The sequence below is a fragment of the Copidosoma floridanum genome, unplaced genomic scaffold, assembly GCF_036245765.1.
Source record: "Copidosoma floridanum isolate Cflo_tuat_1 unplaced genomic scaffold, Cflo_Japanese_pri ptg000019l, whole genome shotgun sequence".
NCBI classification, from domain to species: domain Eukaryota; kingdom Metazoa; phylum Arthropoda; class Insecta; order Hymenoptera; family Encyrtidae; genus Copidosoma; species Copidosoma floridanum.
Window position 1 is genome coordinate 8,766,374 of NW_028321896.1, and position 16,007 is coordinate 8,782,380.

Below are 16,007 nucleotides of genomic sequence, written 5' to 3' on the forward strand. Positions count from 1 at the left end.
TGCCGCAAATAGTACAGACGATGTCAACTATTTACTTTCTCTCTGTAAGATCAGTTGCGGCTGGTTTATAATTGATTACATGGCTCTACTTTAAGCTAAGAAGTAATTATTTGGATCAGCGCCATCTAGCGGTCTTCATTTTTTCGTGAAAAGTGGCCCCTAAACTTTTCAACCAGAGCTTTAGCGTTTAGAGCCATTTAGTCAATTATAAACCAGCCGCAACTCATGATGAAGCTATAAAATAAAAAAATAACTATACATGTGTTTTTGGCGGCAAGTTCACAATCTATTTTCTATCAAAAATCGACCTTCTATGTATTTATACTTTTGTAGATTAAATTTCGGCAAAAGATAGATTGTTAACTTGCCGCCAAAAACACATATATCGTTATTTTTTTATTTTATAGCTTCATCATGAGTTGCGGCTGGTTTATAATTGACTAAATGGCTCTAATTCTGATTGCTCTGATTGAGAATTTTAGGAGCCACTTTTGGCCAAAAAACAAAGACCGCTAGATGGCGCTGATCTAAACAATTAATACTATTTACAGTAGAGCTATTTTATTAATTATAAACCAGCCGCAACTGATTTTGTAGATAGACAATGAAAATTTGACGTATTTTGTGCTATTTGCGGCAAGTTTACAATATATTTTTACCCAAAAATTGACCTCTAAAAGTATAAATATTCTACTTATCTTATATGGCTTGAAAAATCGATCATAACTACAAAATTACAATACCTTAGACCTATTACGATTAATTAAATACAGCCTTTAAACTTTATAGTTTAAATAAATAGTTAACTTATATAATATGTGCATAGCAAAATTTGTGTTACAGAAATCTTGAACTACTGTCAAATATATACATAAATAAATCAGTGTAAAAGAGACAATTAAGGAAAAAAGGCTGTAGAGAGAAACACAGCTACACCAAGAGTCTCCTATGAATGGAGCATTGGATCTTACCAAATAAAAAATATGTTTATTGCAGAGAAGAAAATTTTAAGTATTATAAAAAAACAAAGAACTCAACCTTCTCTGATTAAATGAGATCCAATGTTCCATTCTTAGGCGACTCTTCGTGTGACTGTGCTTCTTCTTTAAACCTTTTTTCTACAGTTGTCTCTTTTACACTGATTTATTTATGTATATATTTGACAGTAGTTCAAGATTTCTGTAACACAAATTTTGCTATGCACATATTATATAAGTTAACTATTTATTTAAACTATAAAGTTTAAAGGCTGTATTTAATTAATCGTAATAGGTCTAAGGTATTGTAATTTTGTAGTTATGATCGATTTTTCAAGCCATATAAGATAAGTAGAATATTTATACTTTTAGAGGTCAATTTTTGGGTAAAAATATATTGTAAACTTGCCGCAAATAGCACAAAATACGTCAAATTTTCATTGTCTATCTACAAAATCAGTTGCGGCTGGTTTATAATTAATAAAATAGCTCTACTGTAAATAGTATTAATTGTTTAGATCAGCGCCATCTAGCGGTCTTTGTTTTTTGGCCAAAAGTGGCTCCTAAAATTCTCAATCAGAGCAATCAGAATTAGAGCCATTTAGTCAATTATAAACCAGCCGCAACTCATGATGAAGCTATAAAATAAAAAAATAACGATATATGTGTTTTTGGCGGCAAGTTAACAATCTATCTTTTGCCGAAATTTAATCTACAAAAGTATAAATACATAGAAGGTCGATTTTTGATAGAAAATAGATTGTGAACTTGCCGCCAAAAACACATGTATAGTTATTTTTTCATTTTATAGCTTCATCATGAGTTGCGGCTGGTTTATAATTGACTAAATGGCTCTAAACGCTAAAGCTCTGGTTGAAAAGTTTAGGGGCACTTTTTAGTTCAGAAATCCGCAACGCTAGATGGCGCTGATCCAAATAATTAATACTATTTACAGTAGAGCCATGTTATCACATATAAACTAGCCGCAACTAATTCAATTTATATCAAATAAAAAGTTGACGTTTTCTGTGCTATCTGCGGCAAGTTTACAATTTATCTTTTACCTATAAAGCTACCTCTAAAAGTATAAATATTCGACTTATCTTATATGGCTTATAAAATCGACCACATATTTACAAAATGACAACACTTTAGACCTTTTACCATTAACTCATGGAAGCACAGCCCTTTAACTTTATGGTTCCAATAAACAGTTAACTTATATAATATGCATATAGCAAAATTTGTGTTACGGAAATCTCGAGTAACGATCAAATATAGACGTAAATTAATCAGTCTAAAAAAGACAACCGAAGAAAAAAGGCTTAAAAAAGAAGCATGCAGTCACCCGAAGAGTCTCCTAAGCACATGGAGAGCGTACCGCGTAACTATTTGAGCCCATGAGAGTGAGAGAGAGGTAAAGTACGCGAACCTCTCTCTCACTCTCATCGGCTCAAATGGTTACGCGGTATATAGGTACGCGTTACGCTCTCCATGTGCCCGCGGCCTAAGATAAAGAATGGAGCATCGAATATCGAATCTCACTCAATCAGAAAAGGTTGGGTTCTTAGAACCGTAGTATTTGAAATATGTTCTTGTGCGTGCTTATGCGTTTTTATGCAGATGTCGTCACCGGGCTTCCGTACGTTTACGTTCGGTACGTAGGTACTTACTTAAAATTGTTGTTGTTAACTTTAGCTGCAAGTACATACTTAAGGTAACGTGCATTAGAATCGGCGTTATTCTCATTGAAAAGTAAAACATTGTTCGTAAGTATTTTGTTTGTCCGCGAGTGGTTAGGTATATGTTGTACAAGTAGGCTCGTAACCTCCATTCGTCCGTTGGCTGTTTTTTTATCAACGTTTAGGAAATTAGGAGTAAAAAAGCGTAAGTATAGATAAGAATCTTGTATGATGGCGTATCTAAAGTGTGTTAATCGTAACAGCATGCTCGTTTTTTTATGTATCCAGCCAGCATTTGATGAGGTATACTTTGTGTTCAGAAGTGAGCTGTCGATTTTAACCAACTTTGTTGCTGCTGAAATCACAATCTTTGGCTGCAAACAAAAGGTCAGTTAAATCGCATACGTTTTTTACGAATATCTTTGCTATTTTTGATTACCATCTATAAATCTGTACGAAAGTTAACAAGGTGACAATAAGAAAGGTTATATATGTTTATATTTAACGTAAATGGTTTTATTTTACAAAAACTTATATACATTCTCAAAAGTTACTAAACAAAAATATAAAGCCACCTCATGTCGCTTACATCTCGAACCTACGAAATAAGAAAATCATAGAAAGGAAATAAACAACGCACACTACGAAAAACTGGCTTGTTTGTAAAAATAATTGTCGTAGTCAAGTTCTGAATATTCATACATAAAAAGTAATGTAATTTTTATCATCAATCTGCTTTTTGGTCATTGGTTTTTCTTTACATTACATGTTTCTATGGGTAAACATCTTAGATTATATGCATATTGCAATAACTATACACTTGGTACATAAGGAATTTGAGCTCAAGATATCTCATGTGTACAATAACAATATATTTATTCATCTTGCTTTTTTATGACTTAACAGTTTACTGTACTTCAACATGTATCTCAGAAAAATATATTATTTTCTTTGTGCTGCATTTACAATCACTTTTTGGTACATATACACTTGTACCTTCTTTAATTTTAATAAAGATTTCTTAGAATAACTGAACTTGGTCCTGTTTAGTAATAGATAATCATTAATATTGCTACTTTTAATTCTGGCTTAAACTACACTTTGAGATTTTTATGCTGTACAGAAAATTGCTTAAATGATTAAGGTTTTTATTAATGCAAATTATCAATTTTTCAACATTCAATATTAACATATTTTAATTGGGTACACACTACAGTCCTCATATTGAAAAAAAAAAAAAAAAAAAAAAATCCTATCTTCAAATCAGAGCTGTATCTACAATAACTCTTAAGACTACTACGTACAGTTAGTGGCACATTTAAATACATCAAATGCCCCCAACATTTAAATCTGTCACACATTCCATCACTACTGTATTACGTGTTGTATATTGTTGATGTCCCTTGTAATTATTCTCATTGTAACATAGCATTAGCATGTCTCTAGGCAATATTAACATTCTACAGATAATAACAATTGAAAACTCGTTTTCTACGTATACTTTTCTGTGATACTATTGTTTCGCCTGCAAATTTCGCAAATAACATCAAACGCTCAAACACACTTGTTTGGTAAGTAAGTAAGGCTCATAACTAAAGCCAAACGAAATGCAATGTTTATTTTTTTTCAAAGCTCGTACATTTGGTGCTTTCTACTCACATTTTCCCGCCAGTTTACAAGAATTGCGCCAACCCACGCATCGTTCCACCATTTCTTTTACAATAATTTCCGGTTCGGTTTCATTTCAACGCTCATCATCATCGCTCATTACCCTGCACTTGGGAATTAACAGTATTATCGCCAAAAGATATCTCGTCGTTCTGGAATTCACATAACTCTTAGATAATTTTGTATCTGCAGGAATATGACGCAACGGACTCGACGACGACGATGAACTTTGCCAGCGTTCCTGCTCAGGTTGTCAAACAATTGGTACTCAAGCATGAGCTTCGCTGCTGGGACTGGTTCTGGCGGAGGTAGTCCTGCACGTTGAAGCGCGCATCGTCCTGGTCATCGTCCTCCTTTTTCGCTCTAGCCTTGAGCTCCCTGGAAATGTTTTTTTTTTTGTCACAGCATTGTGACCTTTTGAGAAAATCTCATTGATCTTCAAGATCTTGAGCATATAATCAGTGAATATTTAAAGTATCAAAGTTTCTGAGATAGTTTTCATAAAAATCAACACTTGGTAGTTAAGAGAATGCACAGATAGAAAGGTTGACTCGGTGGTTAATGAATCATTCATCAACAACTAACCAATAAAAGTTAACAAATGCAGTATTTTCATACGTAGTTGTATGTTGCTGTTTATGATTGGGTATTTGCTCAAATTTAAATTTAAACTCAGTAACAGTTACTTAAAAAGCTGGACTTGAATAATTAAGAAAAGTAAGGATTCTTCCTATCAGTGTGTAGTTAGAGACTTTTAGAAAGCTGAAATCAACCGGTATGTTTCCAACTTGTTTCTCTGGTCATATGTGAATGAAAAGTAAAAATGAATTATTGAAAATCGTTGATTTTCTCAGTCTTTGTCAATCCCCTGTACTGTACTGTGCGATAAGCCAAGTTAACAAGCTCTCATAATCTAATCTCGAGCCGAGGCACGCTCACTCACCTGGCAACCGCGTGAAAAGCCAAATCGACGTTGAGTCCCGTCTTGGCGGAGGTTTCCATAAAGGGCACCTTGTACTCGTTCGCCAATCGCTGTCCGTCCTCTTTTTTCACGATCCTATCCGAGCTGCAGTCGCACTTGTTTCCTGCAATTAACATCGCCTTTCAGCCCAACTATACTTACTCTCTCTGTATAACGATTGCGTTTTTTCTGATAAACGCTTTTTGTGTCCACTGTCGCGCATCGAGTCCTGCAGCTCGATGGCCTCTAATGTATAATTCATTGGGGTTTCCGTGAAAACTCATTCTTCGCGACTCGTCTGATTGCCCTCGATGTTTTTTTTTTTTTTTTTTCAACTATAGCTCAGCGTTGGACTTTTTTTTATTGCGTCGGTGATCCCCCCCTAATTAGTCATCGCGAATACACCTTACCAGCAGGTCTTTGTTCTTATCGATTCACTTGGAAAAAATACACAACGATTCAGAGAGCTGACCCGAAGTTTTGCCGTCTTTCAAAAGGGTGCCTTTTCGTACGGCCAACCGAAATTTTCTACAAGTTTTCAAACAAAAGCACCAGACACATAGATAAATGTTTTGCATTCCCCCCCCCCCTTTTTTCACTCAACATGGCTTTTCGTAAATTTCATTACCACCCAGTCTCTTTCCGATGACTCCCAAAACGAAAAAAGTATGTTTGAAACACAGACTCCACGAGTTCGCCCAGTAAACAATCGGTGTCCCCTGTACTATTGGTATGACCCTCCCCCATAAGTGCACCAAACGTCAAGCACTACCAAAATGTGTCCTCTCTCCACCACCTAATTCCCGTATATAAATATGTTCTGCTGTACAACGGGTAATGTACTCGCGCCGATGATCCAGGTGTGTGTGTGTGTATTTTTAACGCCTCGGCTCTCCGATGGCTTACCCAGCAGCATGATGACTACGTCGTCTTGAGCGTATTCTCGGATCTCCCCGAGCCAGGCCCTGATGTTATCGAAGCTCTGCTTGTTCGTCACGTCGTACAACAGCAGCAGCGCTGCAAAGAAGAGAAAAAAAAACAAACAAACACACGCACAATTGAAACATCATTTTCTCTTTCATTCCTTCTTCTTCGTACCTCGCGTACTTACTCTCGACAAACTCATTGATTATGCGAGGGATTTTTTTTTTTCTTCTTCTCGCTGTGGTACATACGTTCATAAGTAGTGCCACGCGCGTGTGCGTGTACCTATATACTCGCATTTGCATGAAAAAAGAGCGTGAGCGAGGCGTCAATGCGACGGTGTCGTGTGTATACTTATTATTATGATTTAGAGATGTTTTCACGCTCGGTTTTCTCTCCGTCCCTCTTTCTTCGCGGTCGATCGGTATACATATACGCACATCATGTGGAACGAAGCCAAGGATATTTTACACGTCGGTGTGCCTGTGTGTATCCGTGTGGATTCAATCAGTATAGTGGCGCGGATAGCTGTGCATCTTTGGTTCTCGAATTGGACCGATGGGTGCGTAATGCTGCCTGGGATGAGTCAGGCCGAGTTACGATTTGAGCTAGGCTGACTATCGTACGAGGCACGATCACGAGTTATTTTGTTTGGTTTACGAAAATAATACATATATATATATATTCATCGATGATCTTTGACGTGCTTACGGAGGAAAAATTGTGCCCACAGTATGTTTAATTTTATTTTATTTATTTATTTTTTTTTTTTTTTTTTGTTAAAACTGATATCCACTGAAAAAAGTTACCCACCCATTTTTGGCGACGGCAAATATGTCATTGTCATTGCTCACGAGAAGAGTAAAGAAACGCTGCATGTGAGGGTTAGTTGTCGATTCATCCATTATTATTCGAAAGGTTTTTTTTTTTTTTTCAACCAAGTCAAAGTGACCCAAATATTTTGTAACGATTGTACGGTATAAAGTGGGTATTTCCAAATTGAGAATTTATTGAGGAGATACTTGCTATGTATATGCTAGTCGATGCAGAGAGAGAGAGAGAGAGAGAGAAAATAGAAAATAATATCTGCGCTATTGCCATAAGTTTGCAGTTTCCCCTTTTTTTGTTGTAATCTACCTCGTGAATGGTTTTTTGATCCATAGCAAAAGTCCTCCCACGCGTTACAAAGAGTATGAATTTACGAAAACAAATCAGAAAAATAATTTTCTCTCGTAAAACAGCGACAAAATGTGATCAGCCCAGAGCCGCGTGTCGGGAAAGAACCGCTCGTCCCTCGAAGCTGTTGGCAGAAAAACCGGGCAAATTGTTTTACCACCAAAGCAGCGACGCGTGCTCAACTCCGAGTTCGCAATCTCGTCGAGTCATCTCTCGCTCGAGGTCAATCACGAGGCGCCGGAGTAACGTCTAACGGAGTAAAAGCATCAACGGCAGCAGTGCCTCGTTAGAGTTTTTCCTCGGAAACATTGTCGTTGTTCGAGCTTCGCTGAACTTTGGATAGTAAAATAGGATCGCGAGACGGATGGATCGTTTGGCGCGTCGGCTATGACATTCTTGCCTCCTACAAGGATTCCAAGAGATGCTCTGCAAAGTGGGTGTGTGTATATGTGTGTGTACAAGTACAACTGCGAAATGAGCGACGCTCCGCTTTGCAAAGTTATAATCTGCCGAGTGTTGCTGGGAAAATTGAGAGTTTCTACCATCGCTTATATCTCATCTTCAGCTCTTCTTTTTTTGTGCGAATTTATTAAGCTTTGCTATTTCCTCGCCAGTGATAAATAAAATCTCCCACTCGATACAATGTTTCTAAATGGATTTTTTAATACTACAAAGTTAATTTTTTATTCCTACAATTTAATGTATTATTTTGAAAAAGTATTATCTCAAGTCCGCAATCACTGTTTTTTTTTATTTTTAATGAACGATTAGTGGTGAAATAGCGATTGAGGATCCCTTACCGTTTGCATCGCGGTAGTAGGCGTGCGTTACGCTCCGGAATCTTTCCTGGCCGGCGGTGTCCCATATTTGGAGCTTGACCTGAGAGTCGTCGACAGTGATTATTTTGTTCTGAAAAAAAAATTAATTCGTACATTAAGTAATCGTGCTAGCATTCATCTATATATTTTTTTGTGATCTTGTTTTCTGTTTCGTGTAGTTGCTGAGTCTGATGAATGTTTGTGTACCTCAATTGTCAATAAAATCATTTTAACACTAGTGTAAACGTGTATAACAACAATTAATTCGGAAAAATCACCCTAAAATCGATGCCAACAGTCGTAATATGATTCCCTGAGAGAAACTGACCATCGCGAAACTTTGTGAGGATGCAGGTTTTTCCTACTCCACTGTCTCCTAACAGCATCACCTGGATATTTCAAAAAATGTTGTTTTAGCTCCAATGATGTATTTCATTATAGTTTATTTCATGTGCATCGATCATCTTTGTGGTGGATGGGACATTTGTTTTAGCTTGTAGAATTTTTCCCGTATGAGGAAATAAGTTTAAATATTTTGGTCATGATTCACCCTCAATATACAACTAACAAGTGAAAACTATAAGTACTCGCCAAAGCTAAAGTAGAAAAATTAATAAATTTTTTGTTTTGTTTGTGTTAATGAAATTGTTTCCCTGTGAAAATGTGCTAAAAGGATTGATAAAACCTCGACTGCTACTGAACGCAAAATGTATTGAGAAAAGCGAAGATAAAAATTTTAAATTTAAAATTTCACATAAACTTTGAGAAAATTTTTGTTTAAATTATTAAAATTTAATTTAATTAATTTTTGTTTTACTTTTTGATAATAATATTAATTAGAAAATATTTCACGGAAACAAAAATCAATCAACTATATTTAAAATCTTCAATGAATATTCTGCATTTCCTACCATAAATATGTAAAGACCGATTCATATCCGCGCATCCATTCAAAATTTTTCAATATTCATGCTGCAAATATACGCGCACGTATCCAATATCCGACCTCTACTGCGTTTCTACTATTTATCAAAGAGCTAAGTAAATACTGGAATGAGCGTACGCTCGTAAAACAAATCTTTGTGATTTTTTGTCCTGACTAATAAAATTGCGAAAATTTATTTGCAAAATAGAAAAATCGTATCTTTTTTTTTAAAACTTGTTAACAATTATTGACTTTGAAAGAGCGCTGGACACAGTACAAAGGCAGGCTATACAAACGAGCATTACTCCACTTACTGCACCCACTGTACAGTATACAGTGCTGTACTTACACCAAAGTGAGCCACGCTACCACCTGGTAATTTTGCAACAAAAAACCAAAGAAAAAACAGTAATTTGTTAAACAAATAAATAAACCGCACTGGTCATTTTAATGTTCAGCGCTCTGTCTCCAATATAGCTTCTTTTGGTCGGAAAAAAAAAATAATAATAAAATAAATCAATGAAATATAAAATAAAAAAATAAACACAAATATCCTTAAACGTATCCCCGCTTGCAATAAGCGCCAACCATGTATAGGTGCGCGCACACGTATCCACACTCACCGATGGCGAGCCGCAAAAAATGCCGATCTAGGCGCTCGACAACAAAAGTCTAGCCGCCACAAAGAGGATCGTTGAAAGGCAGTCTTAGTAAAAGGTATCCGGCCGGCAGCATAAGGCGCAGCTGCCACAGGTAAGCGCTCCGTGGTTCTCGACAAAAGGAACACAGCAAGAGACGGTATATACACTCGAAGGGGAAAGGGAGGATCGTGAGGAGGTAGACCAAACGAGCCACGGTATACAGGTATACATACGCAACGCCAACGAGGAGGTGGAGGAGGAGGAGGCCGACAGGTAGAACAGAGGGGGAGGGGGGCATGGGTATAATTCGAGCACACCTTGCAGCTGAGGTCGTAGTGCTCGGGTGTGGCCTGCGAGGAGCAGGCGCTGTCGTTCGAGGACTGTCGACGCGCCGGCTGGTGTTGCTGGTGGGGAGTGCTCGTTGGGCCCCGGCTGCTCGAGGTGGGGGCCCAATCGCCGGTGCTGCTCTTGCGCTGGCTGTTACTGGGCCCCGGCTGGGCTCTCGAGTGCCGAGACTCCTGCGAACTCATGCTTCCCTGCTCCCGAGAGCACCAATTTGCTCTTCTTCTTCTCGGCCACTCCTCGCGGATTTCTCTTTCTCTCTCTCTCTTCCTCTTTCTCTCTTCAGGCGCGCGCCTCTATGTGTGTTTCGGTGATGCTGCGAGCGCAGGTCGTGGTCTTTGGCTGTATACGTTGTTGGCGAACAAAGTTCAGTCAACCTCGCGTTGCGCGATCGAGGCAGGGAAAGGCCGCGAAGCGCTCACTCGCGAGTAGACCTCCTTGCTCGGGCGATATACCCCAGGGCCGTAATGACGATGCAGCCGGTGCCCCACAGTCGCGCGATAAATGTACCAGTTGTTTCCTCGTTGTCACCTCTTTTGTTGTTACATTTCTATTATCTGCTTTCCTTTACAATTGTCATTATGGATACTGTTTATTTCTACAGTTTGTGCTGTTGGTGTCTACGAAATTAAACATTGTTCAGGCTCAGACGAAGATAAATGCAACTTAAAGATACTTGAGCTTCAATGAGTGGCTGGCTGCGAAATGCAATGGAAAAAAAATTTGCTCATACGACTCTTTGAGAGCATTCCAAATGACGCGACAGTGTCATGCAGTCCTATTTAAAAACCAATACTAATGTGTCGCGTCATTTGGAATACGTCCTTTGAGTCTAACTTGAATTAATACGATTCACTGTAATCTGATTGAAGCTCGTGGGGGTCGTGAAATTTTGGAATAATCGGTTTAATTATTTATAGTTACGTCGAGATTTTCACAAAAAAATCTGACATACTTGGGGCTGATAGGAATCATTAGGAGAAAAAGCTGTTTAAAAATAAATATTTTAACATAGCCTCTAGTAACAATATTTCAATAATTATAAAAAAAAAAAAAATCATGAAAAAATGTAAGGCACATCATTTATCAAAAAATGTGATGGTCAATATACACAAACTATTGCTTAATGTCGATAAAGATCTGTCTGATGTAGATTTATCATTTCTCACATAGCAACGCATTTCCACGGCCATCACACTAGAATTTTTTTACCAAGTAAAGTTTGGAAATCAAATATTATGTGCACTCTCGACGTACGAAACAAAAAGTACCAAAATTTTCAGTTCTATATTAAACTTTCTCACATTTTTGCAACAGCGCCACGAGGCGTCTTATTTTTCTTTAGACTTTAAGAGCCGTACGTTAGTTTTCATTGAAGCGCATTAAACTGCACTTGCCTTTGCCAGAACACGAGAACTTAATATATTTTTCGTAAAAGCTTATGGAACTATGACTATCTTCGTAGGTAGTGAAATGGTTGTATTGGTTCAACTTTCTTTTGATCGTATTTAGAAATTGGTTGATTTTAATTTGAGTTTTTGCAACTTTTTGCTACATTAAAGCACCATTTTTTTATACATCTCAAATAACAGATATTTTTTAGGGTATTGCTATCATTTATTTTGTGTATTGTATCATTCTGTATGAGATGTCAAAGACAAAAATTGAATTTTATTGCAAAAATTTTACTTTTTTTTTAATCAAGAGAAAGTTTAGGAATATTTTTTATCTACCAACTAAAATTTGTTATGCATTTATTCATTTACGAATTTGTTATTTTTGTATTCATTTATTATCATACACGCATGTTCAGTTCCTTATATTTACATTAATTATTGAGAGCTAAAAATATAATTATGTTAGCGAGGATTTATAGTTGATTGAATTCCAAAAAAGTAAAATAATAGATCTGTAATATTAAACTTATACAGTTATGGATTTGGAATTAAATTTATCTATTCATCATTTAATGATTGTGAACTATTGTTTTTTGTTTCATGTATTTATTTTTTTATTAAAAAAATTTTTCACTATTTATTTTATTAAAATCAAGCTATCTGTATTTCAATTTCAGTTAGCTAATATCAGACGATGTAAGATCATAATTCCATTCTCGGCCAATTAACCACATATAAAATTAATACTATCTTGGAAGCGAAGGGAATCAGTTTAAAATTTTGATTTTACAATTTTCTGATTAAATAAGTTTTATTATTTGGCTCAACAAGTTGTAAAAAACGGTAGAAATAAACTAAATTTAGTTAGTCAACATGACATTTTTTACCGTTAAAACTCTTTTCTTATACACTAATAAAATTTACAAATAAATACAAAAAAATGTTAATAGCATGGAAATACTTTTTTTATTGTAGTAAATATTTTTGAATTGGTTTGTTGAGAAAAGGCAAGCCAAATAAAACTTATCATGTTAAGTATAAAAAAATTACATTACTTTTATCAAGGATAGCTAAGTCATCCCAATAATGTACCTCTGAAACAACGATTATGCTATTTGACAAACGTCTCACAAATAATAATATTTGTTTTTAAGTGAGTTTTTTATTCACGAAACGATCGGTCATTAATGTCATGCTTCAAATGCAATGAATTTCTGGCATCGATAATAATTGACTTTTGATGCATTTCAAAGCTTATTACGGCCAAATATTGAAAATTGAATGAATAATGTTTATTAAATTTTATACATTTATTTGAGAACACATTTACAACCGATGCAGCGTTGCATAAGCATCTTTTTTCATCGGCGATAATTATGCGCGAAAATTATTAGTTCGTCATACTCATCTTGTTTGTAGGAAAAAAAAACCAGCCTATGATGTAAATTTTTTGTTATAATTTATTAAATGATTTTACAGTAACTAGTTATTTATTCTCAAACCTGTTTGGAATATTGAAATGAGCATAAAAATAAAGTACTCGCTCTAGTTGTATCGACTAGAAATTAATTCCAAAAAACTACGGTTAGAATGAAATTTTAGGTGGATGGACGATTTTAATTTTAAAACTGGAGTATTAATAAATTCGATCTTGCACCCGTAATAAAATAAAGTAGGGGTTCAGTACGTATCCTCCGTAATAAATGCAACGTTTATGCATGAGTTTTGCTCGTTCCATCAGGATGTGCAGTGGAACTTTGAAATTAAGTGCAAATATTATTTCCTCCCGAGGTCGTAAATAAAATTTACATTTGAATACTAATTAAGCGCTGCAGTCCCGTTTGGTTAACCGAAATGAACCCATTACTCAGTAGCGTTTTAACTGGAGATAAGTTGACCTATCTTACTTTTATTTTACGCGATTCTCGTGAATTTATTGTACTTTTGAAATATTTGTCTATTGTGGATCTAGAAAAATGATCAAATTCAGTATAACAATAGTACTTTGGATCAAGAAACGATTGATTAACGAATACTGTATTATTAATGCTTTATTTCGATAAATATACTTTGGATCTAAAGTTTCTCGTACGAATAATGGAAGATTGGGACAAAATATGATGTTTTTAATAATAGAAATAATCTATTTATAAATAATACCTGCTATCAAAAATGTAATAATTAAAGTTCAAAACAATGCAGTTATGTACTTTTTGAACAATACTGAATAATTGTACCTCAGTTTCATAAGATACCGCGAAATTCATCTAGAACTATTGCGGCTATGGATAACTTGTAACCCCTGATACTTTCAAACAAGTAAATTGTATAATTATCTAGATAATCCCAGTTCATGAATTATAAATCAACATAACTTTTTTTTTTTTTTTAGTTAAAGACCTATATACCCTTGAGTATGCATAAACAGAAATGGAAACCAACTATAGAAGACAAAAAATGTTTATTGTGACCATCGGACGCCATTTCGTACAGTGTTGAGTTTCAAGTTGAACCCTCGTCTAGTTGAGAAACCAAAAAATAACAAAGGCCAAGCGATTTGAAAGGATAATCGGCCAAGCTTCGCGGAACCAATGTGACTCGCTTCCTCTGCCTCGTGCGTACCTGTTAGCCGAACTCCCGATTTTTTTGGTCTCTCATCGCCCCGGGCGAGTAAGTTAAATGGTCCCTCCGACTCGCGGAGGCTGGAGTCGAAAAGAGAGAAAGAGGACGCAGCTTGCCCTCTCTCTCTCTCTTCTGCCTCGAGCCCACCCACGTTTCGGCCGAGATGAAAAGACGCGTGTGGATCTTCCTCTTTTCTCGCTTCCAGAAAAAAAAAGAAAACAAATAATAAACGAAAAAGATCTCCGAAAAAAGACCGAAGAGGGCGTAGAGGGGGGTCGAGACAGCACCCGACTAGTGGCGCCCCCGCTCGATAATCCGCCACAAGCCTGCACATGCTCCAGTTGCTCGGGTGTACCCACACATACATACTCGCGCTCCGTCTCTTTTTTTTCCTTCTTTCTCTCTCTTACTCGCTACACGTACTTATATATAAGCATTAAACTATACGTGCTTGCTGCCGGCTCGTTCTTTGTGCCGGGGCACTGACACCATCTTGTCACGTGACTCACGACCGACTCGCTTTGGACTGGCTGCCTACACGTATACTCTCTCCCTCGTTCGTTGTGTCCGTGGGTACATGCATTCGACTTTTATATATACCCACGTAAGAATAGTCCTATACCTGGGTACGATCATTCCCTATGCGAGTACCTATAACTTTTGTCTTTTTTTTTTTTTTAATGACAAAGGCGAGGACAAAGGTTACAATACACACGTACTATAAATGAAGGTATTGTGTAGGTTTTTTTTTTTTTCATTCGTGCATAAATAAATATGCTGTTGACATGAAATTATCAACCGTGTATAGCACGTCAACGACTCTTCGTATCCATATTATATTCCAGAAGACACACAAAAACGACGTACGAATGATCAAAGTAACCGCAGGCATTTCTTGATCTCCTCGTGCGTGTATTTTCACAAGCAAAGTAGAAAAAACGCTCCAATTGATGTATCTATTTCCCCGAAGGCATAAGTAATCAAACGATTCCGCGACTCCCTCCTTTTGGTGGTATTCATTTTTAACACTTCCCATAACAGAGCTCCTTCAGACCCGCGACCCGCATCTTTCCTTTAGGATTTTTCTGCAAAACAGAGAGCCAAGGAAAGATGCATCTCGCGCGCGGCTACGAACGTGAAAGGAAGAGAAACAACGCTTCGAAATATACTATACACCTATACCGTATGCGCTCTCGTGTCTACGTATATAATTATATTGTATGCACTTGCACTCACGCGCAACAGTAGCAGCAGCAGTCGTTAAAAAGCGTTATACAGCTCTCGAGCTTGACTTTACTACGTGTATGTATATATATATGCCTACCGCTCTAAGTGTGCACCGCGAGTCGGCGAAGCAAGTTGAACGTCCTGTCTAACGCGACTCGTCGTCGTCGCTGCTACTATATGGCTTTTTGTCCTCCTTACATAAAGGCACGATATACCCGGCTGTGCGTCGTTTCACGCGTTTGCAGTAGCGACAGTTGTAACTAAATCGCCTCTGGTTACCAGTACAGAAAAAAGAAAGTTTGTGTAACGAGAGAGAGAGAAAAAGAGTTGGACTGAAAATTCGCGTCCCGCGAGAGCGATCAGGAAAATCTTATACGGGCAACTTTCTAATCGGAAGCTGTTCTCGGGGCTGGGCTGTCTCGCGGTTTCATTGAAATCGAGATCAAGATGTGCTTCTCTGCCGGCGTTCTCCGGTAGGGCTTTTGTTTTATTTTTTGTCGCTTGAAAAAAGGTTCAATCATGTTCGACCGGGCGATGATTTTGTTGGGTGACTCGAAATCGGTAGAGAAAAATACAAAGTCAGTCGGTCGATAATTTTTTTTCCTCATTGTTCAATACATTCGCGGCTCAGAATAACAAGGAAAACT

General features: G+C 36.9%; 1 protein-coding gene and 1 long non-coding RNA gene across 5 annotated transcripts in view; one reads left to right on the forward strand and one right to left on the reverse strand.

The window, feature by feature from the left end:
- The first annotated feature begins 2,550 nt into the window (after positions 1–2,550).
- Positions 2,551–4,891, forward strand: LOC149374531 (uncharacterized). The gene is made up of 3 exons (XR_016293071.1): positions 2,551–2,864; positions 2,948–3,046; positions 4,520–4,891. It is a non-coding gene; the product is annotated as an uncharacterized LOC149374531 (long non-coding RNA).
- LOC106637737 (ras-related protein Rab-37) overlaps positions 3,967–16,007 on the reverse strand; it is a 56,719-nt gene continuing 44,678 nt past the window's right edge. The window contains exons 2-7 of one of the 4 annotated variants that reach the window (XM_014350638.2): positions 10,090–10,734; positions 8,485–8,595; positions 8,189–8,297; positions 6,195–6,305; positions 5,271–5,412; positions 3,967–4,705 (exon numbers count right to left, since the gene is read on the reverse strand). In XM_014350638.2, coding sequence (XP_014206124.2) covers positions 4,573–4,705; positions 5,271–5,412; positions 6,195–6,305; positions 8,189–8,297; positions 8,485–8,595; positions 10,090–10,302 — 819 coding nt within the window. In that variant the 5' untranslated portion in view covers positions 10,303–10,734 and the 3' untranslated portion in view covers positions 3,967–4,572. Of the gene's footprint in view, positions 4,706–5,270; positions 5,413–6,194; positions 6,306–8,188; positions 8,298–8,484; positions 8,596–10,089; positions 10,975–16,007 lie in introns of those variants that run through there. The other 3 variants (XM_014350639.2, XM_089592659.1, XM_014350637.2) reach the window with 3 other exon arrangements.